Source organism: Saimiri boliviensis, chromosome 4 (genome assembly GCF_048565385.1).
Source record: "Saimiri boliviensis isolate mSaiBol1 chromosome 4, mSaiBol1.pri, whole genome shotgun sequence".
Taxonomy (NCBI): domain Eukaryota; kingdom Metazoa; phylum Chordata; class Mammalia; order Primates; family Cebidae; genus Saimiri; species Saimiri boliviensis.
In genome coordinates this window covers 153,535,634-153,562,731 of record NC_133452.1, presented here as the reverse complement: position 1 = coordinate 153,562,731, position 27,098 = coordinate 153,535,634, and the positions used below count along the sequence as shown (strand labels likewise).

Sequence of the window (27,098 nt, the reverse complement as noted above, 5' to 3'; positions counted from 1 at the left end):
TTTAAAAAGACAAAAACCTTCACCCATTAGTACAAGAGAAGTTAGTTTTCCAAACGACCTCTTTTTTTCCTGCCTTTTTTCTGTAGCGTAGGCAAACAAAAAGCTCTTACTATCTTTAAGTATTACATGAAAATCTTTTTCAAGAGACAAGGCCAAATTTCACCTTTGCATTAGTGTACTATGAATGTTAAACCCAATTCTTAGTAAAACCTTTAGATAAATTTATCCAGTCTTAATCAGTTTGACCATAAGGTTAAGATTCCCATAAACCTTTTATAAACTGTTAACAATTTTCTGTTAAAAATAAAAAATTAATGTTATAAGAAAACATCATTGCTTTTATTTCAAAGTTCAATTAATATAAAAACCGAATATTACCCCTTTAACTTTAGCCAATATATTTACACATGGAATTTCTTTCTTTTTTTTTTTAATTGCATTTTAGGTTTTGGGGTACATGTGAATGGAACATACAAGATTGTTGCATAGGTACACATATGGCAGTGTGATTTGCTGCCTTCCTCTCCTTCACCTATATCTGGCATTTCTCCCCATGCTATCTCTTCCCAACTCCCCACCCCCTGCTGTCTCTGCCCTATTTCCCCCCAACAGACCCCAGTGTGTGATGCTCCCCTCCCTGTGTCCATGTGTTCTCATTGTTCAACATCCACCTATAAGTGAGAACATGTGGTGTTTGATTTTCTTTTCTGTGTCAGTTTGCTGAGAATAATGGTTTCCAGGTTCATCCATGTCCTACAAAGGACATGAACTCATATCATTTTTTATGGCTGCATAGCACTTCATGGTGTATATGTGCCACATATTCCGTGTCCAGTCTGTCATCGATGGGCATTTGGGTTGGTTCCAAGTCTTTGCTGTTGTAAACTGTGCTGCAGTGAACACTCTACACACCAAACTTGTTTTACAAGGTTAGTCTTTCACAAACCTTTCACAACTTGCTCAAACCTTCAGCGTTATCGTATCTAACTTAAAACAATTCTTTAACCTTCTAAACCAGGCAAAAAAATCCACATCCCCATGCCTTATAATATTTTACCAAAACTGCATTCTGTTTTTTACACACCTTACATGTAAAACTGTTTATTCAGTTATCTCAGTTACATATGTTACAGTATTAACTCTTAGCAACTTTTCTTTTTTGGTAAAAATCCTGGTAAGTGATTTTATTTATGTACCAAGTGTGGAGCCTAGGACACCAGACAGAAGTGCAGACCAGGTCTGATGCTTTCCAGCATACCCAGGGAGCTTGGCCAACTCCACAGCTCCTATCTGGAATCTGATGGCTCCAAAGCAGTCAAGTTGAACACATGTCAAGTCAAAGAAGCAGTTTATGACCTTAAAGCATTTAATTCATTCAAAATGGGGTAGAATGACCTCTGACCAGGAGTTTCAACATGTGGTCCCAGGGCAGGATGGAAGAGCAGAAAGTCAGTCACCCTGAGTGACAGAAAAGATAGGGTGACACACAAGAAAGGGTGTGAGAGAGGGAAAGGAGGGAAGCATTGCCTGAAGTGGGGTTCGGCAGATGAGAAGTACAGGGAGGCCAGGGAAAGACTCACCCAGCGCAGTGACACTGAATCAAAAGGTCAGGCAGCTGCTTGTCAGCCACAAAGGGATCTTGATCTCCAGCCTCCCCATCAGCTCTTAAGTTTCTCCTTTGAGAAGAAAAAGCTCCCCATGTCCCATGCGCTTCTGTATATGCCTAATTCTGTTACCCACAGCCAACAGCAAAGAGCACAGGGCAAGTTAATCCAGAGTTAACCCCCTATTTCTTAGGAAGGACGCTAACCCTGCTAAGTTGGGCCTCTAACCTAATTCTGTTTTTTACCCTAGACAAAACACCTCACCACTTACCCAAAGTTGGCCAATTAGTGGTGCCGTGTATTCTGCAGGGGTTTGGGTCAGGGGTTTCTCCAGTATCACTACTTGGTGGTTTGCCAGGAAGATGTTACTGGAAATGGGTCCCAATCCAGACCCAAAGAGAGGGTTCTTGGATCTTGTGCAGGAAAGAATTTAAGGCAAATTTATAGAGTAAAGTGAAAGCAACTTTTTTTAAAAAATTATACTTTAAGTTCTGGGATCATGTGCAGAATGTGCAGGTGTTACGTAGGTATACACATGCCATGGTAGGTTGCTGCACCCATCAACCCATCATCACATTAGGTATTTCTTCTAATGCTATCCCTCCCCTACCTACCCTCCCGCCCCCGTGAATGCAAGTTTATTAGAGGAGAAACAAAAGAATAGCTACTCCATAGACAGAGCACCCCCAAGGACTGCTGGTTAGTTATTTTTATGGTTATTTCTTGGTCATATGCTAAACAAGGAGAAGAGTATTCATGAGTTTTTTTTGGGAAAGGGATGGGGCTTTCCTGGAACTGAGGGCTCTTCCCCTTCTTAGACCATGTAGAGTAACTTCTGAACATCGCCGTAGCATTGGTGGTAGTATCTTTTAGCATGCTAGCGCATTATAACTAGTGTATAATGAGCAGTGAGGACAACCAGAGGTCACTTTCATCACCATCTTGAATTTGGTGGGTTTTGGCCAGCTTCTTTACATTCTGTTTTATCAGCAGGGTCTTTATTACCTGTGTCTTGTGATATCAGTCTTGCTGACTTCCTGTCTCATCGTATGACTATGAATGCCTAACCACCCTGACAATGCAGCCCAGGAAGCCTGAGCCTTGTTTTACCCAGCCTCTATTCTAGATGGAGTTGCTCTGGTTCTAATGCCTTGGACAATATTGCTGAATCATTTTAGATCCTTAACATCCTAAATGGTAAATGTAGGACCTTTTTGACCATCAAAAATAAGAGATTCTAGTAAATTGGAAAAAGTGTTTTATCTTATGTGTGCTTATTTATACAGGGGAGTAAGAAATAAATATAAAATCCTAAGCCCCATAACTGACTGAACAGACCTCCTCTTAGCCAAAGGGAACCAGAATAACCTTGAAAACTGAGTTCTTAGCCATGATGGGATAGGAGGTCAGATATGCTTCTTATACCCGCTCTCTTGCTAACCACAAATAGGCTTTCTTACCTAAGGGCTAAGGAGAAACCAGCCCTTTCAAAAGACTGCACCGCTGATTTAAACCAACCACCTGACACTGCTTCTCCCTTTTTGCTATTTCCGTACAACTGAGCAGCATTTTTTCCCACAAGAGGCCACCAACCACTAAATGCTTCAGGCCAGTCTACAGAGACTGCACAGCATGGGTTTTCTGGTTGTCGTCTTCACCTTTTGATATCAGAGAGGCACAATCCACCCTTGGATCTTGCAAACGTCACCATTTTTTTTATACATGGGTCCCATGAAGGAACATGAAGCTCCATTGCATGTGTGCACCTTTCTCCTTTCATAAATATTCATGACTCCTCTGACAGTTTATTGAATATGTACATTTGGCCACCTGCTTAGCATGAATTTCTGTTCCCTCTGCCCTTCCCTCCAAGTGTTTGTGTCTGGCTTCTGGCCTAAGGCTGTGCTTCCCAACCTGTCAGAATGGCCACCCTATAGGTTGCAACCCTTCATGAGAAATAAAGCTCTCCTTTACAGATTTATTAACCTTGTCATTCTTCAGTTGACAGGAGGAAAAATATCTTTCCCTCACCCATCCTAGATTCATGGCTAAGACCCCTATAACAAAAGGCAGATTAATAAGAAAAAAGCCACTGGGCATAGTGGTGTGCACCTGTAATTCCAGCTACTTGGGAGGCAGGGGTGGAAGGATCACCCAAGCCCAAGAGTTCAAGACCAGCCTAGGCAATATAGACTCTATCTCAAATAAGAGAAAGGAAAAGAAGAAAAAAGCATACAAATTTAATGTAAGTTTTACGTGACATGGGAGCCTTCAAAAATGAAGACCCAAAAAAACAGAAACTTTGAGTATTTTCATGGTAGGTCTGATGAAGAGTGGACAATTGTGTAGAAATATTACTGGACAAAGAATATGATCTAATGACAGTGAACTGGGGCAACTTAGCAAGATCTGTTGATTCAGATTCCTCTCTGTATCCCTGCATCTTCAGAGACGAGGACGTTTTTTTCCTCCAAGTTTATGGTGGGTACCTCTCACATGAGTGTCTTATTCCTGCTTCAGGAGAAAATCAGAAGATCCTTCCTAGGTTTTATGCCTGTTTCATGGGAGAAGGGCAAGGGGAAGGTGAGAGTGACCCTCCTGTTTCTGTGGTTTTCTCAGATTCTTTCAGCTTCGAGTATGTCATATGCCACAGTGCCGTATTTTGGGATATTGTGTCCTGAACCCAATCACCCATGATCATAAATGACAGGAATTAGGCTTAGGAAAGGAAGGAAAAAAGAAAAATGAAAACAATTTAAGAAGTTAGCTCTCAGGCTCTGGATCTGCTTCTAAGGAACCTGCATGGGGTTTTATAAGAAAATTTAAGAAATAGCTAAGCTGTCTGAGGAAAAAAAAAAAAAAAAAGCTCACCTGTTGCCAAGAGCATTGAACTGCTTTGCACATGAAGAATAGAATGAAGTTGTTCCTTTGCTTGTGAGGAAAGATAGATAAATGACTTCGGAAGACCTAAAACAGTTTACGTCCAAATGCGAATCAAGTCACTTACCACTTACCATCTCCCTGGAATGCTGTGTGGTTACATCTTATCTGAATTAAAAACAGAGTATCTATCTTGTATGGTACCATCTTTCATAGTATGAAGCTTGTGTTTTAAAATGTCTAAAAATCGTGTATTTTCATCCAGGACTTTTTTCTATATACTAACATATTAAGGATATGCAAATATAAGAGGGATTCCTGATGTTTTACAAACCATCTCATAAACTTGACTTGTTTTACTTAATATTCAAGCAAACTGCTTTCTTCATAAGTTGGCAAGAGTTTTTGGATTTTTCTTCTCTCTCCTGTTTATGATTATACACCAAAAAACTAAGCAATGAAACTACCGTTTGAGCTTAAACTTTTTCCTTGAGTGGATATTTCCTGAATCTTATGTCCTGTTACTCTTATTTTTTAATTAATCGTTTTTCACTCATTTCACAATCACTTTTGAGTTCCTACGTTGTGCTTAGAACATAGAAGACCTCAAAGTATTTCGTGAAAATAACTTATTTCTGTGTATTGGATTGATGGGCAAATCTTCATTCTAAGGAATATCAACGTGTTATCTAGAGAGTTCATGAAAAGGACATTATCACATCACAGTTTTCAAAACAATATGGGTCTTAGTTTAAGAATGTTAACTCAGTTTTTAAGTTATACTTCTCTTACAAAATAAAAGGCTTCTTGTATATTAATTGCTTTTTTCTTTTTTTTGAGAAAATAGAGCACAGGGATCTTGCTGTATTGGCCAGGCTGGTCTTGAACCCCTGGCCTCAGTCCTCCTGCTTTGGCTTCCCAAAGTGCTGGGATTACAGATGTGAACCACTGCACCCAGCTGTCCTGTCATTCCAACTGGGTATAAGTAAGGGAATTCCTGTAATATCTTGGATGTGTTGAACCTTTCATTGAATGGATAATGTCAGCTTATAGGTTGTGTGCTATTCTAAGTAAACCCTATTGAGGGTTTACTTAGCTTCTTCAGCTTCTCTGCCTACTTTCAGTTGTGGCCAACCCCAAAGAAAGGTTCGTGGCATCATTTTCTGAATATGAATTTGGGGGAAGAGTTCAGAGGATGTATTTTATTGATGATTTGAGTGTGATCTATTTGTGGCATGCCATTTTTAATACATGACAGATTTCCTGGCCAGCTTTTCCATAGCGCTTGGGTAACATCACTTTTTATTGAACTGAATCTTAGGCGCAGGTGTTTTTGGAGACCTTCTGCACTGATTCCATGGACCAGTGTGATGTCATTGTCTGTTGCCTGTTCCTGAGAGCCCCTTGTAGCCACTTCTGCTCCCATTTTTAGCCATGAGGATTATACTTGTTTGTTTCCAGCCCATAGAATGGCATGCTGGTGTTTACCGTCAGCTGCACCGCTGTTTCCTGAGTTGCTGTGTGCTGTTATCTTCTGCATCACTGCACCTCAGACGTCTGGGCTGCTATGACTGCTGGCTGCAATTTTGTGATCAAGCAGCCAGTTGAAGGCCTGCTCCTATGCACCAGTGAGGCTGCTCCTGATATCTGGCATTTACTGTGCAGTCCCCATGTTGTGATTGCTACCAGTACCTTCATCAGACCGTTGCTGAGTGCCAACTTTATGATGGGCTTGAAAGCTGCCATGTTGAAAGACACAGTGCCTGCTCTCGAGGAAGGTGGCATCCAGTGAAACAATAGGAGCAGGCATGTGGCAACAATGGAGATGTACCAGTTATGTGGGAGCATGGAGGAAAGAGAGCCTGGGTCTCCCTGGCCTGTCAGAGGAGGGGGCAGTCGAGCTGAGATGTGGAGGGGGTGAGTCGAAGTTGGCTGAGTGCAGGCCTCTGAGGACAGGGTGACTGCAGTTACAGGTCGTGGCATGGCTTCTTTGGGGAACCATCAGGTTTCGGCTGTGTGTCCTTCATCTGCAGCTGGGAAAGCGTCTTCCTCGGGATACTTCCTGAATGGTGGTTTTGTTGCGAAGCTGTTCTTAGATGTTTTTACTGAGCGTAATGTAGTTGTAGCCAGTAGAAAACAGGAAGAGAGGGGTAAAATCTCTGAACGCTGTTTTGATTAAGAAGTAGCACGTCTTCAGCATCTCATGCTTATCTTTTCCACATCCTCGTCCCTCTTTCTGCTAAGGCATCAGTACCTTAGAGTTGGCCAAAAGCTCCGGCTGAGGCTCCCAAGCAGGGCTATCCTGTCCCCGACCCGCTGCTTTTCCCCCGCCATCGCCTCTCTTTCTGCTCATTTCCCCCTTCATCTACAGAGCAGTTAATCATAGAGAAGCGGTAAGAGAGAGATAAGCCTGATAAACTAATTTATATTAAGCTTTAAATGTTTTCTCAGAGCTCCCCCGCGAATATAGTATTCTTCATATTGAAAAGAGACATGTTGAAACCTGTAATCTCTAATTGGTGAAATCTCAGGAAAGCTGACAAAAGTCCGATGACTCAGCACGCTGCCCCTACATGGACAGGTCCATCTTGCGTCATCCCTGTGGGCTGCACCACCAGCCAGCCTGGGAGGGGCAGAATCTGCCTCTCATCCCCATCTCATCAGCTGGCAGTGAAGGACTCCTGATGGAAGGAGGGAGGGGACCAGGGCAGCTATTCATATTGCTGATTTATTCATAAGTTACTTATTCATAAACCTTCAACAGCTTATAATTGAAAGTGATAGGTCCCCATTTCAAAAATATTTTCTGGAAATAATGAGGTTTCCAGCAGATATGACCAGCTTTCAAGCATGCTGAGATTTGACTGTCACTGAACCTTTTAGAAGCAGGATATTTCCAACTGGTGGCGTGAGGACATTTATAACAAGAGGCCTTTGAGCCCAAAAGCATGTTGAGCTTTGGATATATATTTTGTATTGCAAGTATATACAGCACTGTATTTGAAATATGCGTAAAGGTTGTGGGAAACAAAATTCAAAGCTATTTAAAGTGCTACTGAATTCATAATAGATTTTTGTTGTCACATACTTTCTCATACATTGCCAAATAAAAGTAAACCCACTCTTAAACTTGAAAAGGTTTGAGACTTATTGTCCTAGATTAGAATTTTTGCACTACTTAAATTGAAATCAAGGCAGTATGAGTGGAAACGTCTCTAAAGGTATTGCTTTGAACATTTTTAAGTGTTCTTCAGTGATACTCAAAATCCAAAGAAATGTAGCATCTGAATTATTCTAATTAATGTTGCAAATCATTACACTAATGGTACATTTTGTTTTGATTTCCTGGAACTCCACTGGGGGACTGTGGTAGCAGTAGTTAGGTCCCTCACCTTTGGAAAGGAAGTTCTTGAAGTGCAGGTGGGATCAGCGAAGTCCGGAGCTGGCTCTGGTGGTGGTATGGCTTGGGTCAAGGGACAAGATCCCTGCCCAAAAAGATTGAAAGTGATTCCTTGCTGTAGCTTTATTTCTTGCGCTTCAAAGGCCTTTCAGATTCTATAGTGTCCTATGAAAATGCAAATGTCCCTGGTAGACACTAAACCTAAAAATACGCAATGTTGGCTCTGAAGAGTTGAAAGGATCTCCTCTTTTAAAACTTTTCACAAGGCTTGGGTTTGGTCGACAGCTAGCTGAGCATAAAATGCTAGAAAAAAAGATAATGCAACCTAGTGAGGACACGAAAATGAGCCTTAAGAGGGGAGACCCAGCATTGCTGCAGGGCGCCACAGGTGGCGAAGAGAGCTAACAGAAAGGGCAGCTGCCAGGACACCACGTCCACTGCACCTGCTTCTGGATTGTGGTATTTCAGGTTCCCTTTAAAAAGAAGAAAATAGGCCGGGCGCGGTGGCTCACGCCTGTAATCCCAACACTTTGGGAGGCCGAGGCAGGTGGATCACGAGGTCAAGAGATCGAGACCATCCTGGTCAACATGGCGAAACCCCCGTCTCTACTAAAAATACAAAACATTAGCTGGGCATGGTGGCGCGTGCCTGTAATCCCAGCTACTCAGGAGGCTGAGGCAGGAGAATTGCCTGAACCCAGGAGGCGGAGGTTGCGGTGAGCCGAGATCGCGCCATTGCACTCCAGCCTGGGTAACAAGAGCGAAACTCCGTCTCAAAAAAAAAAAAATAAAAATAAAAATAAAAAATAACCTTTGTTTTTCGGATAGCAGTGCTCGAATTGGAGACCGTCAGATCTTTGGAGTCAGTTTTGTTTGGAGTCAGTTCACCTACAATTTTGTTTGAAGGTGATATTATTTGCAACTGCATTTTATTTTTGACCTGGCTCGTGAGAAAACAACAGTAGCTTGTGTATTTCTCCATTCTCATAGTGAGGGGTTACTGTGAAAATTAGTCCACACTTGTTAAGTGGTTGCTTATTCTTGAATGAATAAGATAGAAAAATACACATTTTTAATAATTAATGAAAACTGAAATTTTACATTTGAAGGATTTTTCTCTCATGATTAAAACCCAAATCAGGTTTTAATATTATGTCCAATCACTATTCAACAGGTGTTTTTGTTTTTTAAATTAACATTGCCTTATGTTTAGATGTGCTGATAATTACTGCCGCCTTTTTTTCCTCTATGTCAAAGTTTCTTTATGAGTTTATTTTTTAGATATTTCTCAAGATTCTTTTGTAAGATAGCAGCCAATTTAAATCACTATTACCATAGAAATGAGAATTGTCTTACTGAGAAAATTCCATCAACATCATTTATATACTGAAATCTAAATGTCGGGAACAAGGGGATGCTTTCGGTTTTGTGTTGTTTTCTGTTGGTAAAAAAAAAAGTCCTTCCTTCCTTCCAAATGTTATATAATGTTATAAACGGGAAGAAGTGTGTGTGTGTGTGTGTGTGTGTTTAAGCTCAGAGTTTAAGAATAGCAAATGCTGACCTGAATCCTGGGTGTGATCTATTTTAACACATAGATTGTGTTGAACGGCCGTGAATCCATGGCAGGTAGAGCTTTTTTAAAACTGTTTTAATATGTGATTATTTATGTTGAATAACAAGCATACGAGGCTATCAAGGTTGGGAAGTTTTTGGTTAATTCAAATCTTTTATATATTGATAATTACCAGTCTGTCAAAGATGACCAGTTTTCAAAGCAGTTAGAATGTACTATAAAATGTTTTAATAATTCAGAAATCTCCTAAAATCTTTGAATACCTTAGTTTTTTATTGTGATTAGCTTTGTTGTATTGATGGAGTCTGGGAGTTTTAATAGATATTTGATTGATTTTGCATCTCTTCAGCATTAGTTGCCATACTCTTTTTGTCACATCTCATTTTGCTTGTATGTGTTTTTTTGTCTCTAAAATTTTTATTTGCCAGAGTTTTGTCCATTAGCTTTGAATACAAATATAACTTTATATTGTTTATGGCAAAATAAAATGCAGATGGCTTGAAAACTTCTGTATGTTGTCTCTGAAAATGGAGAGGATGAGAACCCACTCTTAGTTGTATCTGGACTTCAGGATAAGGCATAGATCTATCTGGTCACAGGGGATTTTGCCTCCTGCTGTGTGGCAGCCACCAAGCACAGGACTGGTCATGGATTCCACAGAGTGGCACAGAGTTGATAAGGAGAGAAGCCTGCCTTAAGGGGCTTATCCATGATTGTCACCCCTAAGGTTGACAACAGGCAATGCTTGTTTGTGATTACGCAATTTGGTTGCTGCTGGAGCTTTTCCATTTTGGGTAATTTCACAGATATTTTCAAGAGTTAAGGAGATAACATTTCTGTCATTTCTAAGGATTGTGCCAGCTGCTTCATCTTTGTTTCCTATTGTATAAATATTTATACAAAGTCGAAATGTAATTGAAGTAATGCAGTGGTTGCACAGATGTAGTTCACCTAGAGCAGTGGTTCTCAGGCAGTGTCGGCATTACCTGGGGTTTGTTTAGAAATGCAAATCTTCGGCCCAGATGGATTACTGAATCAGAGATTCTGGGCATGGGGTCCGGGAGTCTCTGTTCACCAGTCCCGTAGGTGATTTTGATGCTGCTAAATGTGGAGAACAACTGGTTTTCTGTCTCTACAGCCCTTTTGAATGGACTCTTTAATAACTTAATTTTCACTCACAGACACTGGCAGTTGGTATATACTTTTTTTTCTAAAGTCTTTTATGCAGCATTTTTTAAAAAGCCTTTGATTTTGAAAGGATTCCTGTAGTGATCTAAACTTCTTCCATTTTTGCCCCTCAAATTGTTAATAAGTAGGCCAATTCCATAGTTAAAATTCAGGAACATGTCAGATGTGGCTTAAAAATTCAAGAAATTGGGCTTTTGTCCAAATATCCATAGCACAAAGCTAGACTGAAGTATTTTTTAGTCTTACCAAAAAACAAAACAAAAAAAAGAGAGAAACCAGTACTCTTGCTATTTCATGCGGCATTTTAACATACTGTTTATGTAAAAAGCGTCTTTGTCAACCTATCATTGAATAGCATTTTCAAATGGCGTTGAACTGCTTTTTCCAGCTGTAACTCATCCATGTAGGTATTTTGAATCTCCTACAGGAAGCAGCAGTCTTGGTGCTACCTGTACTCATTGTAGGCCACCACACCCTACCCTTAACCTCCCAGCCTGAGCCTGTGAATTTGAATAAGTGTAATAATTTATGATGAAGTACATCCATTTTTCTTAAGCTTTCTGGTTCTTAACATTCTTTAACCAATAAAATGGCCAGGAAAATGAATGAAAAAATATCTTCAGGTTTTTGTTAATAATTAAATATTATTTCCTTGAAATGTCATTGTCCGACTCAGAAGGTCTTAAATTCCTTAATGCTGACCTGATGTTCATGTAATTTTACCAAAACTGAGCTAGGCTTTGAGATCACCCTTTTCTGCTCCAGTCAGAAGTAAATAAGAATAGATTGTTAGCATTTAAGAACTGGAGGTGGCCTTCCAATCCATGGCATCCAGGGTGCATGGTGAGGGGTGAGTGGTGTGCTGAGACCCACCTCTGTGAGTTGGCCCTGCAGTCAGACCCCTGTCTGCTAAACTGCCTTGCCCCTCTCATAAAAGCTAAAGTGCAGTTGAACGTTCTGTCTTAGCTATGTCTGGCAAGCCTCTTACACATCTTGTTCCTGCAGTGTTTATTTTGCTAATACTCTAATAGTGGTCATTTCCTTCAGGTAATTGATAGGAATTTGAAAAGTTCCAGAATACTAAAATAGTGTTTCCAGCAACATGGTTTTAGGAAACCGCACTTCCAGTTGCTGTTCCAAAGGACTGAATTTTGTGAGCAACTCAGTAGTTGCCATGAGTTCTTTGTTGTGTAAAAGTTATTCTGACTGCAAAAAACCTGCCATTATTCCAAACTACTGTATTTTAGGTAAGGATCATCTTTTCTTAGTTGCCTGTAAAAGACAGAAGTATAGTACTTGAGTAATGTGTGTAAGGGGTGTATGTGTGTGTCTGTGTTGGAGCAAGGGTTAAGAAAAACTCTGTAAAAAGTCATTTAACTTTCTTTGTTAACTTCAGCATGCACAGAATTGTTTTTCCAAATGCCAATTCTGAGGAGTAATCATTCTATAATACTTTATAATACTCATAAAATAATGTATCATATAAAATAATTGTATCTGTTTTGAAAACTATTGATGAAGGCTGGATATGAAACTTTTTAAAACTATAGAAACACAGGGCACAGAAGTTGATACTTTAAAAATACATGTATAAAGAAAACTAATGCCAGGAAAATACTTTCACAGTTCTCTTTTTTATCCAGCTTGAGAAAATTTGTATTCATTTACAGTGGGGGCAAGAGATTGGGAGACTTTAAAAATTGTTTCATATACTTATTTGAAAACTGAGGTGGGAAAAAAATGTAACTGTTAAATGGCAAAAGCACAGGAAAAGTGGTTTTTAAAACTACAAGGAAATCTTGTATATTTTGTCATTGTCTAACAAGTCCTCAGTTTCTGAACAGTATTTTTCTAAAATATATTTTACTAAGCTCAAACGTAAAGAAAAGTAAATTTGGAGGAAAAAAAAGGAAACCGAGGGAACTAAAAGTACCTTTGGAAACAACGATTATTGAAAATGTTTAAAAGGAAGCTGAGACTTGTTTCTTACAGGTATCTACATTCTGGAGAAAAGAGAGAAAAGGAATCAGTCTGTACAGATTACGTATCCCTTATCTGAAATACTTGGGACTAAAAGTGTTTCAGGTTTTAGATTTTTTTCAGATTTTAGAATATCTGCAATGTGCACTCACTGGTTGAACATGGCTAAAACAAAAAACTGAAATCCTAAATGCTTCTATGATCATTTCCTTTTAGAATCATGTAGGTTCTCAAAAAGTCAGATTTCAGCTCAGGGATACTCAACCTGTGTTACAATTAGTAGGTCCCAGCAAATGCTGGCAAAGATGCAAAGAAACTAGCTGATTCACACAGTGATGATGGGGATGTAAAATGGAATATAGCTACTCTGAAAAAGAGTTTGGCAGTTCCTTTCAAAACTGAAAAATGAACTTACCATATGAGCCAGCAATTGCATTCTTGGGCATTTATGCCAGAGAAATGACTTATTTTCATGTAGGAACTCATACACAAATGTTCATGATAGCTTTATTCATCATAGCCAAAAGTTAGAAACAGCCATTCAGTGGAAATGGTTAAACAAACTGTGGTACATCCATACCATGAAATTCTCAGTAATTAAAAGGAACAAATTTTTATGTGCTGTAGCTTGGGGAAACCCCTAGGCAATTATGCCGGGTGAAAAAATCCAGTCTCAGAAGGATATATAGTGCATGATTCCATTTATATAACATGTGAAATAACATAGTTATAGATATGGAGTCCAGCTGAGTGTTTGGGGAGGGAGGGCATGGTTATAAAAGGGAACCTGAGGGAGTCTTGTGGTGGTACTGTGTTGATGTGGTGCTTACACGATGCTAGGCATGTGATAAGACTGCCTGGAGCTGTGCGTGCATGCACACACACATTGCACATGCGACTAGTGAAATGTAAGTAACTTTGTGGACTGTACCCATGTCAACTGTTGGGTTTTGATATTATACCAAAATTCTATAAGTTGTTAGTATCCAGGGGCATTCAGGATGTACATTTCTAGATAACATCCTATGACCCTATAATTATTCCAAAGTAAAAGGCTTTAAAAATTGGGTATTGTAATTTCATATAATCAACCTAATGTGGGGAAAATCCCTGATGGGTATACACCAAAATGCAAGTTGTAGTCATCTCTTTATGGGGATTACGAAGGGGCTTTTACCCTATTATTTGTGGAATAATTTTTTTATGGCTAAAGTTTTCCTCAGTATACATAGTTCATGCATCAAAAACACCCTATTAAATAAATAAAAATAGGTCAGGCACAGTGTCTCATGCCTGTAATCCTAGCACTTTGGGAGGCTGAGGCGGGCAGATTACCTGAGGTCAGGAGTTCGAAACCAGCCTGCCCAACATGGTGTAACACCCCATCTTCACTAAATTTACAAAAAGGAGCCAGGTGTGGTGGGGCACATCTGTAATCCCAGCTACTCCGGAGGCTGAGGCACCAGAATCGTTTAAACCCGGGAGGCGAAGGTTACAGTGAGCAAAGATTATGCCTTTGCACTCCAGCCTGGGCAACAGAGTGAGACTCTGTCTCAAAAAAAAAAAAAGCAAATAATTAGAAGCATAAAAATATTCCGTCGGGCATGGTGGCTCAGGCCTGTGATCCTAGCACATTGGGAGGCCGAGGGGGGCGAATCACGAGGTCTAGAGATTGAGACCATTCAGGCCAACATGGTGAAAACCCATCTCTACTAAAAATACAAAAGTTAGGTGGGTATGGTGGTGCACGCCTGTAGTCCCAGCTACAGAACCTGGGAGGCAGAGATTGCAGCGAGCCGAGATCACGCCACTGTACTCTAGTCTGGTGACAGAGTGAGACTCCACCTCAAAAAAAAAAAAAAAAAAAAAAAACTTATAGGTCCCAATTTTTAAAATCTGTTGCACTGACAGAATATAATGTGATCTTCTAGTGGTTATGTAACTTGACAGACTGTTTGCAATTGTTTTCATCAAAAAACAGTTTGGGAAGATGTTTGTTTTATTTGCATTCAGAAAATTGTTTAGAGATTTACAGAGATTTCACAGTTCTGTCTTAATCATGTCACATGTAATATCACAAAACTCATATTCTCTAACTCAATATAAAAACACCTGAATTGTAAATATTTTAGTTTTTAAAGTTTAGTCTTAGTCTTATTTATCTTCAATGTCTTCAATGAACAATGCTTTTTTTTTTTTTTTTGAGACAGAGTCTTGCTCTGTCTCCCAGGCTGGAATATAATGGTGTGGTCTCGGCTCACTGCAACCTCCACCTCCCAATTTCAAATGATTCTCCTGCCTCAACCTCCCCAGTAGCTGGGATTACAGGTGCCTGCCACTGTGCCCAGCTAAGTTTTGTATTTTTAGTAGAGATGGGGGTTTCACCATGTTAGCCAGGCTGGTCTTGAAATCTTGACCTTGTGATCCACCTGCCTCAGCCTCCCAAAGTGCTGGGATTACAGATGTGAGCTACCGCACCTGGCCCAATACTCTTATCTTTAATATAATATAGAGATTATTAAATTTTTCTCAGTTCATATTTACTAAGTGTTACACTATTTCTCTTTTAACATTTTGAACTCTAAACAGAGGTTTATCCTAGTTTTCTAACATGGCTCATTTCCTCCCTCCCAGAGGTTTGGGAGCCTTTTTCAGTTATTAAAACCTCATTATTTTATTACCTATCTCTGTTAAAAGGCTTAGTTGTAGAATATGTTGAATTTGTTCCTGAAATGAACTTGATGGGTTTTGTAATTTCATATATCTTGTGCTACCCTTATGCCCCCATTAAAACGTATAAATGAGAATTGATTCTATCATCCTCACTGGTAATGAAATTTATTGTTGTTTTGAGTAATTATCCATTTGAAATTGATAGTGGTAGCTAAAGTGGAAGCTGCAATCAGATAAAACTTGAGCAATGTTCTGGAGTTGAAATAAAAAGACAGACCTGGGTTGATAATAGAATTAAATGATTACTCCTGACTTGCTGTAGAAAAACTACTCCATCTTGTTTTGAATTTTTTCTTTTTAATCTGAAGTCCATTTGCTGAAATTTTTTACATCTTTGTATTTGTCTGCTTTCCCTAGTGTAATAAGTGGCATCTTAATATGAGCAAGGGATCATTTTTCCTTGTAGAAAATGTTCTATAATTTAGATTTTTCAGTCCTCATTCTAAAATTCAGATGTTAAACCTCTAGATTTGAATTTTTTCCTTCCATCATTTCACCACTCCCAAATTTGGTGGTTTTCTTGATGCAGGCTCAGTTGATGATTTCAGGAGACACAGCACAATTAGGACATCCTCATTCAGTCACATAGCTGAGGGCAAATCTCTTAGCTGCTTGGCAGTAAAGTTATTTTGAAATGCCTGCTAAGTGCTTTATTATAGTCATCCTGAATATGTGGCTGGTATACTCGGTTCTCAGTGAAGCTGGCTTAGTGCTCAGCCGCCGCCGCCCCAGATACAAAAGGGCTCTGAAATGAAGCAGGGAGCTGATGAGGACAGCTGGAGAGGTTTCAGAAACTAGTGAGGAACAAGTTTTATTTAATTTTAGGGTTTTTTTTTTTTTGAGACAGAGTTTCCCTCTTATCACCCATGCCACAGTGCAATGGCACAACCTTCGCTCACTGAAACCTCTGCCTCTTGAGGTCAAGCCATTTTTCCAGCCTCAGCCTCCAGCGTAGTTGGAATTACAGGCATGAGCCACTATGCCTGGCTAATTTTTGTATTTTTAGTAGAGACGGTTTTGCCATGATGGACAGGCTGGTCTCAAACTTCTGACCTCAAGTGATCCGCCCACCTTGACCTCCAAAAGTTCTGGGATTACAGGCATAAGCCACCACGCCCAGCCCAAAGAAAACATATTTCATGTTTTAAAACTGAAAACAGTGATGTTTTTTCTTCTACCTTTTTTTTTTTTGAGATGGAGTCTTGATCTGTTGCCAATCTGAAGTGCAGTGGTGCAATCTTGGCTCCTTGCAACCTCCGCCTCCTGGGTTCAAGCAGTTCTCCTGCCTCAGCCTCCCAAGTAGCTGGAACTACAGGCGCCCACCACCAGGCCCAGCTAATTTTTTGCATTTTAGTAGAGACACGGTTTCACCATGTTGGCCAGGATGGTCTCAATCTCCTGACCTCGTGATCTGCCTGCCTTGGCCTCCCAAAATGCTGGGATTATAGGTGTGAGCCACCATGCCCAGCCCTTTTCTTCTATTTTTTAAAAGTCATTTTGAGTTTCCTAATTTAACCCCTCTTCCCCTGTGAAGGTTGAGATATCACTGGATTTCATTTTGATATAGAAAAAACTGAGACTGAAAAAAACTAAAGGACCAATAATTCAGCAACACGAGAGAATCAAACTTCTAAAGCAGAAGTAGTCTTGAGAATAATGAAACGTTTTTTATGTTATATATCTGTTGAAAACATAATTCAGTTAAAACAAGATATTCTTTAATTAAAAACCCTTTGATGATTTCTGCATTGATCTTTGGGTTCAAGCTGCCTATTCTGGAATTATTTTTTAACAGAAGATTAGCTGAACTTTGAAGTACTTGAAGCATACTTAATATATTTTAGGGTTGACTTCTCCTAATACACTTGGCAGTCATGAAGTATTTGAACAGATATGTTGACAACTGAAGTGAAAAAAGTGAAAAGACATCTTCTCCAGTTCAAGTTTTTTTCTTATGAGTACACTCTAAATTCCTTGCAGATTTATTAAGAGTACTGAAAGGTAACTAATTCTAAAGTATCTGAGTGGAACCCAGAGCAGGTGATTTCAGCGCATAGTGAATCCTGGTTCTTGGTAATATTTCCTATCACTCCCTCTTCAAGAGGCTGTTGTTTAAATACTGTTGGTATTAATATTAGCTGCCACTGTTGGCCAACACTGTATGCTGGTGATTCCTGTTTGCTACCTCATTTAATCCTGCCAACAACCTTATGAAATAGGTGTTGTTACTGCGCTTGTATGGAGGGGGAAGTTGCAACTCAGGTGAAATCAGTTATGTGGAAACGGAGTCAGACTAGGATTCTGCTGTAGGTCCTTTGAGAGGTGATTCCAAGAAGCAGGAGGGAAGGACAGTGAGGAGGGGAAGCTGCTAAAGCCAGTGAGGATGTGCCATCCTACCAGGATCTCCAAGAAGCATTTAGAACATCTCCTAGAATTGTCCACCAAAAGGATGTTAGACTAGGGCCCCGAAATGCTGACCTCTGTCGCCTATTGGTTGAGAGCTGCCTTAATTCCACAGAACTGCTGGGCTGTGCTGGCTTAGTGGTTCCCTGAGATTCAGAGAATACTCTGACCAGAAAAACACAGCCAACAGGCCTGGCCTTTAGGTGGGACCCTCCGTACATCCCAATGAGCACAGACAAGACCGGCTCCTCTGGCTGCAGCTAAATGTAGAGGTAGCCTGGAAGGCTGTGCTGAGACGTGCTAGGAGTGTAGGACCTGAGATGGTCCCAACCCAAAACCTGTGAGCACAGAAGCTCTTCCCATTGTGGTAGACCATCTCCACATAAACAGGTCTGAGATGAGGGTGGCAGGACATGGAGAGAGGGCACCCAGTAATGGCAACAGTGTGAGCACAGTGCACAGAGGAAATATTATATATGTGATTACATGCTAATTGGGAAAATTTACTTTTCCTGTGTTGCTTTGGTTAGTATTAGTTTGTGTTTCTTGCATGTATGTAGATCAGACTATAAGAAGAAAGGCCACAGTATTCTGAGTATTAGACACTATACCTAATTGAGATGATAAATGCCATCAGTGGTTTTAAGGTCTGCCATGCATACCAGCTTATTGGACTTGGGAGTTGTGAGTGTGGTGCTGGGAATATGGGGGTGGGTGGGACCTTATTCACCGTTGTCTATTGTAAGAGCTGCTGTGTTTGTTAACAGTCTTGATAACACCCCCAAGATGTTGACACTCCCCTGAGATGAACCAGAGGGAACACTGCTCTGGGGGAAATGGTTTGTTACAGTGTATCTCAGAACAAAAGGTAGCTGAAACTTTCTACAGATGTCTGGATTTTCTGGAATAATAGCATCCTTTCATCTTGCCAAACTCAGCAGAGCAGGGTACCTGCCACAGCCACAGGGGAGGGGTTAGGAAATACTTACATAAGGGAAGGCACTCAGGTTGTCCTTTTTCAATCTTACAGTCAACCAGATTCGTTCAGGGACCTGAACTCATACAGACAGCCTGTTTGGAGTACTCCCACATGCTGTGTAATAGGTAACCACAAACAACAGTTTAAAACAAAACAAATCAGCTTCCAGTATGTAGGTTAGAAGTCCAGGCAAGGCATTACTGGGTTCTCTGCCCAGTGTCCCATGAGGCTGAGATCAGGGGTTGCAGAGCTGTGTTCTTTTCTGGAGGCACTGGAGAAGAATCTGTGTGAGGGCTCTTCCGGTCATTGCCAGAGTTTGGGCTCCTAGTGATTGTGGGATGCAGGCCCCGTTTCTTTCACCTGCTGTCAGCCAGGGGCTATTCATGACCCCTCCATCCTCCAAGCCAGCAGCAGATAGTGGCCCTGTGTCACATCCCTCTTGTCATGCTTCACATCTTTCTTCAGGAAGGCCCAATGCCCTTCACAAGCCTAGGTAGGCCAGGCTCACCCAGACATTCCCCCTTTGAGGAGTCAGCTATGCCATTGATATCACCTAGGCACAGGGTAAAATCCATCCCAGCCCCAGGCCTAGGGAATGTGGGGCAAGCACACTCGGGAGCAGGTCTCAGGGCCACCTTAGGATTCTGCCTGCACCCCTATGAAGTACAAAGGACTTAAGATCTAAAAGCAGTTTAGAAATAACCCTTTACCCATGTACCAGGTCAATAATGGTAAATGTCTGACCCTGATTTCATTTTTTGTATGTATTCTCCATGCATGCTGTATTAGTTCATTTCACATGGCTGTAAAGAGCTACCTGAGAGGGTATTTCCCTTAGCATGTGGGGATTACAATTCAAGATGAGATTTGGGTGGGGACACAGAGCCAAACCATATTATTCTGCCCCAGGCCCCTCCCAAATCTCATGTCTTTTCATATTTCAAAACCAATCATGCCTTCCCAACAGTTCCCCAGTCTTAAGACTTTTGGGTTAATGCTGGAATGAGTTAAGTCAAAAGTCTCATCTTCACAAGGCAAGTTTCTTTGGCCTAGGTGCTCTTTAAATCAAAAGCAAGTTGGTTACTTCCAAGATACAATGACGGTACAGGCATTGGATAAATGCTCCCATTCCACATGGGAGAAATTGGACAATAACAAAGGGTCTGTAGGCCCCAAGCAAGTCTGAAATCCAGCAGGGCAGTCATTAAATCTTAAAGCTCCAAAATAATCTCCTTTGACTTCATATCTCACATCCAGGTCACACTGATGCAAGGGGTAGCTCCCATGGCCTGGGGCAGCTCCTTCACAGGGTGGCATTGAGTGCCCGCATGTTTCCAGGTACATGGTGCAAGCTGTCGGTGGACCTACCATTCTGGGCTCTGGAGGACGGTGGTCCTCTTCTCACAGTTCCACTAGGCAGTGCCTCAGTGGGGACTCTGTGTGGGGGCACCAACCTCACATTTACCATTTGCACTGCCCTAATAGAGGTCTTGAGGGCTCTGTCCCTGCAGCAGACTTCTGCCAGGACATCCAGGCATTTCCATATATCCGGTGAGATCTAGGCCAGAGTTTCCAGACCTCAATTCTTGACTTCTGTGCACTCACAGGCCCAACACTATGTGGAAGCCACCAAGGCTTCCACACTCTGAAGCAATAGCCCAAGCTGTACCTGGGCCCCTTTTAGCCACAGCTGGAACTAGAGCAGCTGAAATGCAGGGTGCCATGTCCCAAGGCTGCACAGAGCAGCCCAGTCCTGGTCCTGGCGCACGAAACCATTTTTCCTCCTAGGCCTCTGGGCCTGTGATGGAAGGGGCTGCTGCCAAGATCTCTGACATGCCCTGGAGATATGCATTGCCTTGGCACTTAACATTCAGCTCCTCATCACTTATGCAAATTTCTGCAGCTGGCTTGAATTTCTTCCCAGAAAATGAGTTCTTTTCTAGCGCATCGTCAGGCTACAGATTTTACAAATTTTTATGTTCTGCTTTTCTTGTAAACATAAGCTCCAATTTCAAATCATCTCCTTGTGAATGCATAAAACTGAATGCTTTCAGAATAATCCAGGTCATGTCTTGAATGCGTTTCTGCTTAGAAATTTGTTCCACAGATCTCTAGGGCAGGGGCAAAATGCCACCAGTCTCTTCGCTAAAGCATAGCATGAGTGACCTTTACTCCAATTCCCAATAAGTTGTCTGGACTTCATTGTTCACATCACTGTCAGCATTTTGGTTGAAACTATTCAGCAAGTCTCTAGGAGGTTCCAAACTTTCCCACGTCTTCCTTTTTTTTTTTTTTTTTTTTTTTTTTGAGCCCTCCAGACTGTTCTAGCCTCTGTCCATTACTCAGTTCCAAAGTCCCTTCTACATTTTCAAGTGTCTTTACATCAATATCCCACTCTCTACAGTACCAATTTACTACAATTAGTCACTATTCACACTGCTATAAAGAAATATCTGAGGCCAGACGTGGTGGCTTACACCTGTAATTCCAGCACTTTGGAAAACTGAGGCAGGCAGCTCACTTGAGTTGGGAGTTTGAGACCAGCCTGGCTAACACGGTGAAACCCCATCTCTACTAAAAATACAAGAAATTAGCTGGGCATGGTGGTGCTCACCTGTGATCTCAGCTACTTGGGAGGCTGAAGCACAAGAATCGCTTGAACCCAGGAGGCAGAGGTTTCAGTGAACTGAGATCGTGCCACTGCACTCCATCCTGGGGAACAGTGAGACTCCAGCTCAAAAAAACAACAAAAAACAAAAAAACTGAGACTGGGTAATTTATAAACAAAGGAGGTTGAATTGACTCACAATTCTGCATGGCTGGGGAGGCCTCGGGAAACTTACAGTCATGGCGAAGGAGAAGCAGGCACCTTCACAAAGCAGCGTGTGTGAGCATGTGAAGGAGGAACCATCAGACACTTTATATAACCATCAGATCTTATGAGAACTCACTATCATGAGAACAGCATGGGGAAAACTTCCCCCATGACCCAGTCACTTCCCTCCCTTGACATGTGAAGATTATAGTTCCATGTGAGATTTGGGTGGGGACATAGAGCTAAACCATATCACATGCCTTGAGGAAAGGTTAAACCACTGGCAAGTGTCTAAAGCTGGGAGATTTGGGGTTCTTGCTTGAATGACCAGGCCAAAGTTATGTTAGTGCTCTTGCCTTGTGTATTACTCACTCAGGCCTATCTTGAAAGGTCACTGGGCACTCACGTTATAAAATTATTTTACATCATTTTTTTTGTTTGTTTGTTTGAAATGGAGTTTTGCTCTTGTTACCAAGGCTGGAGTGCAATGGCACGATCTCAGCTTACTGCAGCCTCCACCTCCTGGGTTCAAACAATTCTCCTGCCTCAGCCTCCCAAGTAGCTGGGACTGTAGGCACACACCACCATGCCCAGCTAATTTTTGTATTTTTAGTAGAGATGGGGTTTCACCTTGTTGACCAGAATGGTCTCGATCTCTTGACCTCGTGATCCACCCACCTTGGCCTCCCAAAGTGCTGGGATTATAGGTGTGAGCCACCGCGTCCGGCCTATTTTACATCCTTTCATATCAATATTGGGTTAATATTTCTATCCCAAATTTTGAGATGAGAAGGTTAACTTGAGTAGGTTGGGTAGTCAAAAAACACTAAAAAGCCAAGACTAAGCACTTTCTAATACACCATGATGGCTGAATACCTACTTTTTTTCCCCCCCAACTTTTTACTGTGGTAAAATACACGTAAAATTTACCATTTTATGTGTACATATAATATGTAAGTGTACAGCCAAGTGGTATTAAATATATTCATGTTCTACATTAATCACCACCATCCATCTCCCTTTCATCTTGTGATACTGAAAATCTATACGAATTAACTACTAAGCCCCTGTGCCCTCTCCCTAGCCCTGAGAACCCCACTCTTCCTGTCTCCATGAATCTGACTACTCTCGGTACCTCATGTGAATGGAACCAAACAGTATTTGCCTTTTTGTGACTGGCTTATTTCACTTAGCATATATGTTCAAGGTTCATCCATGTTATAGTGTGTGTCAGAAATACCTTTCTTTTTAAAGGTGAATAATATTCCATGGTTACATACTTACTGTTAACAAACATTTCTTGAGAGCTGTGTGCCAGGCACTGAGCGGAGTTGAAATGAGTCATATATGGTCACAGTCTTGCAGGGACTCCAAGTCCTTAGCAATTGCATTGCAATTTGTAAGTCAGCTGCAAAAAATTTAAACACAGGGATGTGGAAACAGCTGGATGGAGCAGCAGATCCCACTGGAGTTAGAAGGACTACCTGAGAAGCTGATCTTGGAAGGCGAACCCCTGTTTGTGACTGACAAATGGGCGATGCAGGTGGGAAGTTCGTTCTGGCAAAGAGAACAGCACATGTAAAGGGCCTGGCCGCCCACGTGTGGGAAAGAAGTGCAGCAGATTGGGGGGCACGGAGGCCAGCTGTACACGCAGTCGGCGCACCAGCCCGTCTTTCAGTGCGATGTGACACCATCCACTTAGAGGGTAGCTGTGAGCAGCTGTTTACACCCATTTCCTCTTAGTCCCTTTTCAAACCCTAACCCGGGTCTTTCTGTTTCCGCAGCTGAACTAGATGCAGAGCATGCCCAGAAGGTCCTGGAAATGGAGCACACCCAGCAAATGAAGCTGAAGGAGCGGCAGAAGTTTTTTGAGGAAGCCTTCCAGCAGGACATGGAGCAGTACCTGTCCACGGGCTACCTGCAGATCGCAGAGCGTCGAGGCAAGTGGGGGTCGGGGCTACCGGGGCGAGGACTTGCCGGCTGTGCAGGGTGGAATTAGGCCCCTTTCCCCAGAGCAGGGTGTGGGGCATAGTCCTGAGAAGTCTCGTTCTGTTATTAGATTCCAGCAACCAAAATGTGTGCATCAGGCCACTTCTGTCTTGTACTTATTTTGCCTCTCCTATCATTATGTCTAGGCTTTAGTTAAAGATATTTATTTTTTTATTATCTCTAAAGATTACAAACACAGCCGAGTGCAGTGGCTCATGCCTGTAATTCCTTTGGGAGGCCAAGGCAGGCAGATCACCTGAGGTCAGGTATTTGAGACCATCCTGGCCAACATGGTGAAACCCTGTCTCCACTAAAATACAAAAATTAGCTGGGCGTGGTGGTAGGCATCTGTAATCCCAGCTACTCCAGAGGCTGAAGCATAGAAAGAATTGCTTGAACCTGGGTGGCAGAGGTGCAATGAGTTGAGATCAGGCCACTGCACTCTAGCCTGGGCAGCAGAGGGAGACTCTCCCGCAAAAAAAAAAAAAAAAAAAATTACAAACACAAATTGTGCTTTTAGAAAACCTGCAAATTTACCAAAATGGACAAAAGAAAAATTGCCCTTAATTCTCCAGTACAGAATAATCCCTATTACTGATTTCAGTGTATTCTTTCTAGTCTCTCGGAGTCTGCTTTCTAAATTTCTATCAGACTGGACCATACATATATACAGCTTTGTCTCTAACTTTTCTTCATGTTATATAGGGCTCTTTCCCCCTGTTGTTAAAAATACTTTGAGAGTTTGTGTGTCAAAGGCTTCATCTTTGCATCATGATGTATCCTAATATATTTCACCAGTTTTTTCCCTCAGTAAATAGTGCTGTAGGAATGAGCTGATTAGAAGTCCGTGGCCGGGTGCGGTAGCTCATGCCTGTGATTCCAGCACTCTGGGAGGCCAAGGCAGGTGGATTACAAGGTCAAGAGTTGGAGACCAGCCTGGCCAGTATGGTGAAACCCTGTTTCTACTGAAAAAAAAAAAATACAAAAATTAGCTGGGCATAGTGACATATGACTGTAGTCCCAGCTACTCAGGAGGCTGAGACAGGGGCCTATGAGGTGGAGGCTGCAGTGAGCCGAGATTGTGCCACTGCATGCCGGCTTGGGTGACAGAGTGAGACTCCGTCTCAAAAAAAAAAAAAAAAGAATTCCAGACACCAGACCCTTTCGTTTGGAGAACTCAATGACTCAGAGGTGCAGTAGTGCCAGGAGTTTACATTTTCCCTCCAGCCTACGCGACGCAGGCAGGACCAGCCTGAGTGCAGACCCCAGCACAGCATGGCTGCCTCACCAGTCACCCTAGCCAGAGTGGAGACCGTCCAAACTTTCCCCATTTTCCTGCCCTCCCATCCTCCTGAACGTCTCATTATCTCCTGGACACCTCCCTCACCCCCAAATCCCAGCCTTGATCCTCTCCCCAGGCTTGCTGGCCCTGGCCTTCGTTCTGTCCTGCCCCCAACCACAAACCCCCAGGAGCGTTTCTTCCTTGTCATCCAGTTCTGTGTCCCCTCCCAGGAGAGGTTAAAGAAATCCAAGAATGAGGAAGAAAAATAAAGTTGAGAAAAACAGATTCATAGCAGTACCTGAAGACCTCAGAGTGTCCTAGAGGATGCAGTCAGTCCGTTGTGTGGATGATGCTTGTTTACTTTCCAGTGCACAGTATAGATTTGAAGCATGACAGGGTTGTCTCTAGGGTCAGCCTTCTCCATTCCTGTACCCCCTGAACCTGCGTCCGTCCTCCGTGTATTTCCTCCGAGCGTACAGGCAGGATTCCGGTACTTCCGTGTTTGCTCCAAGCTGTAGAGTGGCCTCCATGGCTCCTTTGGGAGGAAGAAGAGAGTCTGCTCCAGGGATTTTTATCCTATTATGGGAAGAAGCAGAGAAGGGCACTGTCTTACCCCGGGCTGCCAAAACAAAACAATATGGACTGGGTGACTTCAACAGTAGACATTTATTTTCCATCAGTTCTGGAGGTCTGAGATCCAAGATCAGGATGCCAATGTGATAAGTTTCTAGTGAGGGATCTCATCTTGGCTTAGAGACGGCCCCCTTCTCCCTGTGTTTATGTGCACGTGGCCAGCAGTAGGGTGGAGCTCTCTGCTATCTCTTGGTATTAGTGCTAATCTCAACCACAGGGGCCATGTCCACATGACCTCATCTAACTTAATTACCTCCCAAAGTCCCCAACTCCAAATATCATAGTGGGGGTTAGGGCTTCAACATACAAATTTTGGAGGGACACGTTCAGTCCATATAGATACACCCTGGCCGACCCACCGATTTGAACATAATGACACTCTGCACCAATGTCTCATGTCATAGAAGAGGTGCAGTGATGATGGGAAAGTCATAGAAACTCTGCTAAACAATTGAATTCCATCTTCCTTCAGTTTAGCACTTGTTGGTGAGCACAGAGAAATGAAAGTGCCTCCCAAGAAGCTCCCATGATAGGGAGAGCCACGGCGCACACCCCAGAGGACGATGTAGTGGTAGAAGTGTGGCAGGCTCGGAAGGAGCTGCTCTGTGGACGGGCGTGTCCTGCAGTTCCTCCGCACCTAGCAGGGCACCAGCTGCCAGAGACAATGCATCTAGCAGATTCCTGCTGGACAGAGAGCAAGGAAATATTAAGGGCTTAAATTTTGTGATTTTGAGTATCTCAAAGATTAAGTTCCAAGAAAATGTTGGTCTCATTTTTTAAGGTAAAAAATGAGTCAGGGACATGTTGCCAATATATGGTTTTGAAAGCTTTGAGGAAGAAAATTGGAGGCCCTGGTCTTTTCAGCTTTCTCTTCAGCTAGAGCTGAGGCACAGCCACAAATGGGAATCAGGCATCTCACTGCACGGCTGTGCAGAGCCAGCTGACTTCCCAGCCTGATGAGCCACAGCGCCTTTCTTAGGGAGGAATCTTCATCTCCAAGGATCAGTATTAATTTAGGAGAATCAATCAAAATTGTAAAACCTCTACAGTGAACATGGTGTTTTGGCCCATTGCATTAAATCAGAAATAGCAGTTGAAATTTCACTTTCAGAAGCATCATTTGCTAATTAAGATGAGGCCATGGAAAGTGTTAACCAGAGAATCATCAGAGGAAGGGCTGAAGGCATTTCTCTGCCCACTTGGATGGTGCTGAGGCTAGATGGCCCCCCAGCACAGAGCCTCTCAGGTTTGAGGACTGAAGGCGGTGGTGGGAGGGCAGCACAGGGGGCCTGGGCCCCACCACATTCCCCGCGGAGCTCTCCCTGCCGTTAAGACATCATTCGGTTTGATCTTCTGCCTGACATGACTGCCGTTTCCTTAGAAAAGCATTTTTATTGCTTTCATTTTATTGCTGAGTGTGAGGGTATCCTGCCGATGCAGTTACTTATTAATAGGTCACCTCAGAGATGTACTGGTCTGTGCCTGGGGTTTCTGGCTCTGTATTCCCGTGGACTTCAGGCTCCTGTGTCTCTGAACCAGTAATTCAGCAAAGTGGAATCCTATGGAGCTGGAGTGCCCCTTCTTCCAGAGGGATTGGCTCGGCTCTGGGGTGCTCCAGAGTGGACCCAGTACCCTGGGA

General features: G+C 42.3%; 1 protein-coding gene across 2 annotated transcripts in view; it reads left to right on the top strand.

Annotated features, from left to right (window-relative positions):
* DTNBP1 (dystrobrevin binding protein 1) overlaps window positions 1-27,098 on the top strand; it is a 148,450-nt gene that overhangs the window by 114,029 nt on the left and 7,323 nt on the right. For both annotated transcript variants that reach the window (XM_074398474.1, XM_039462609.2), the window contains exon 8: window positions 23,340-23,495. In XM_074398474.1, coding sequence (XP_074254575.1) covers window positions 23,340-23,495 — 156 coding nt within the window. The remainder of the gene's footprint in view (window positions 1-23,339; window positions 23,496-27,098) is intronic.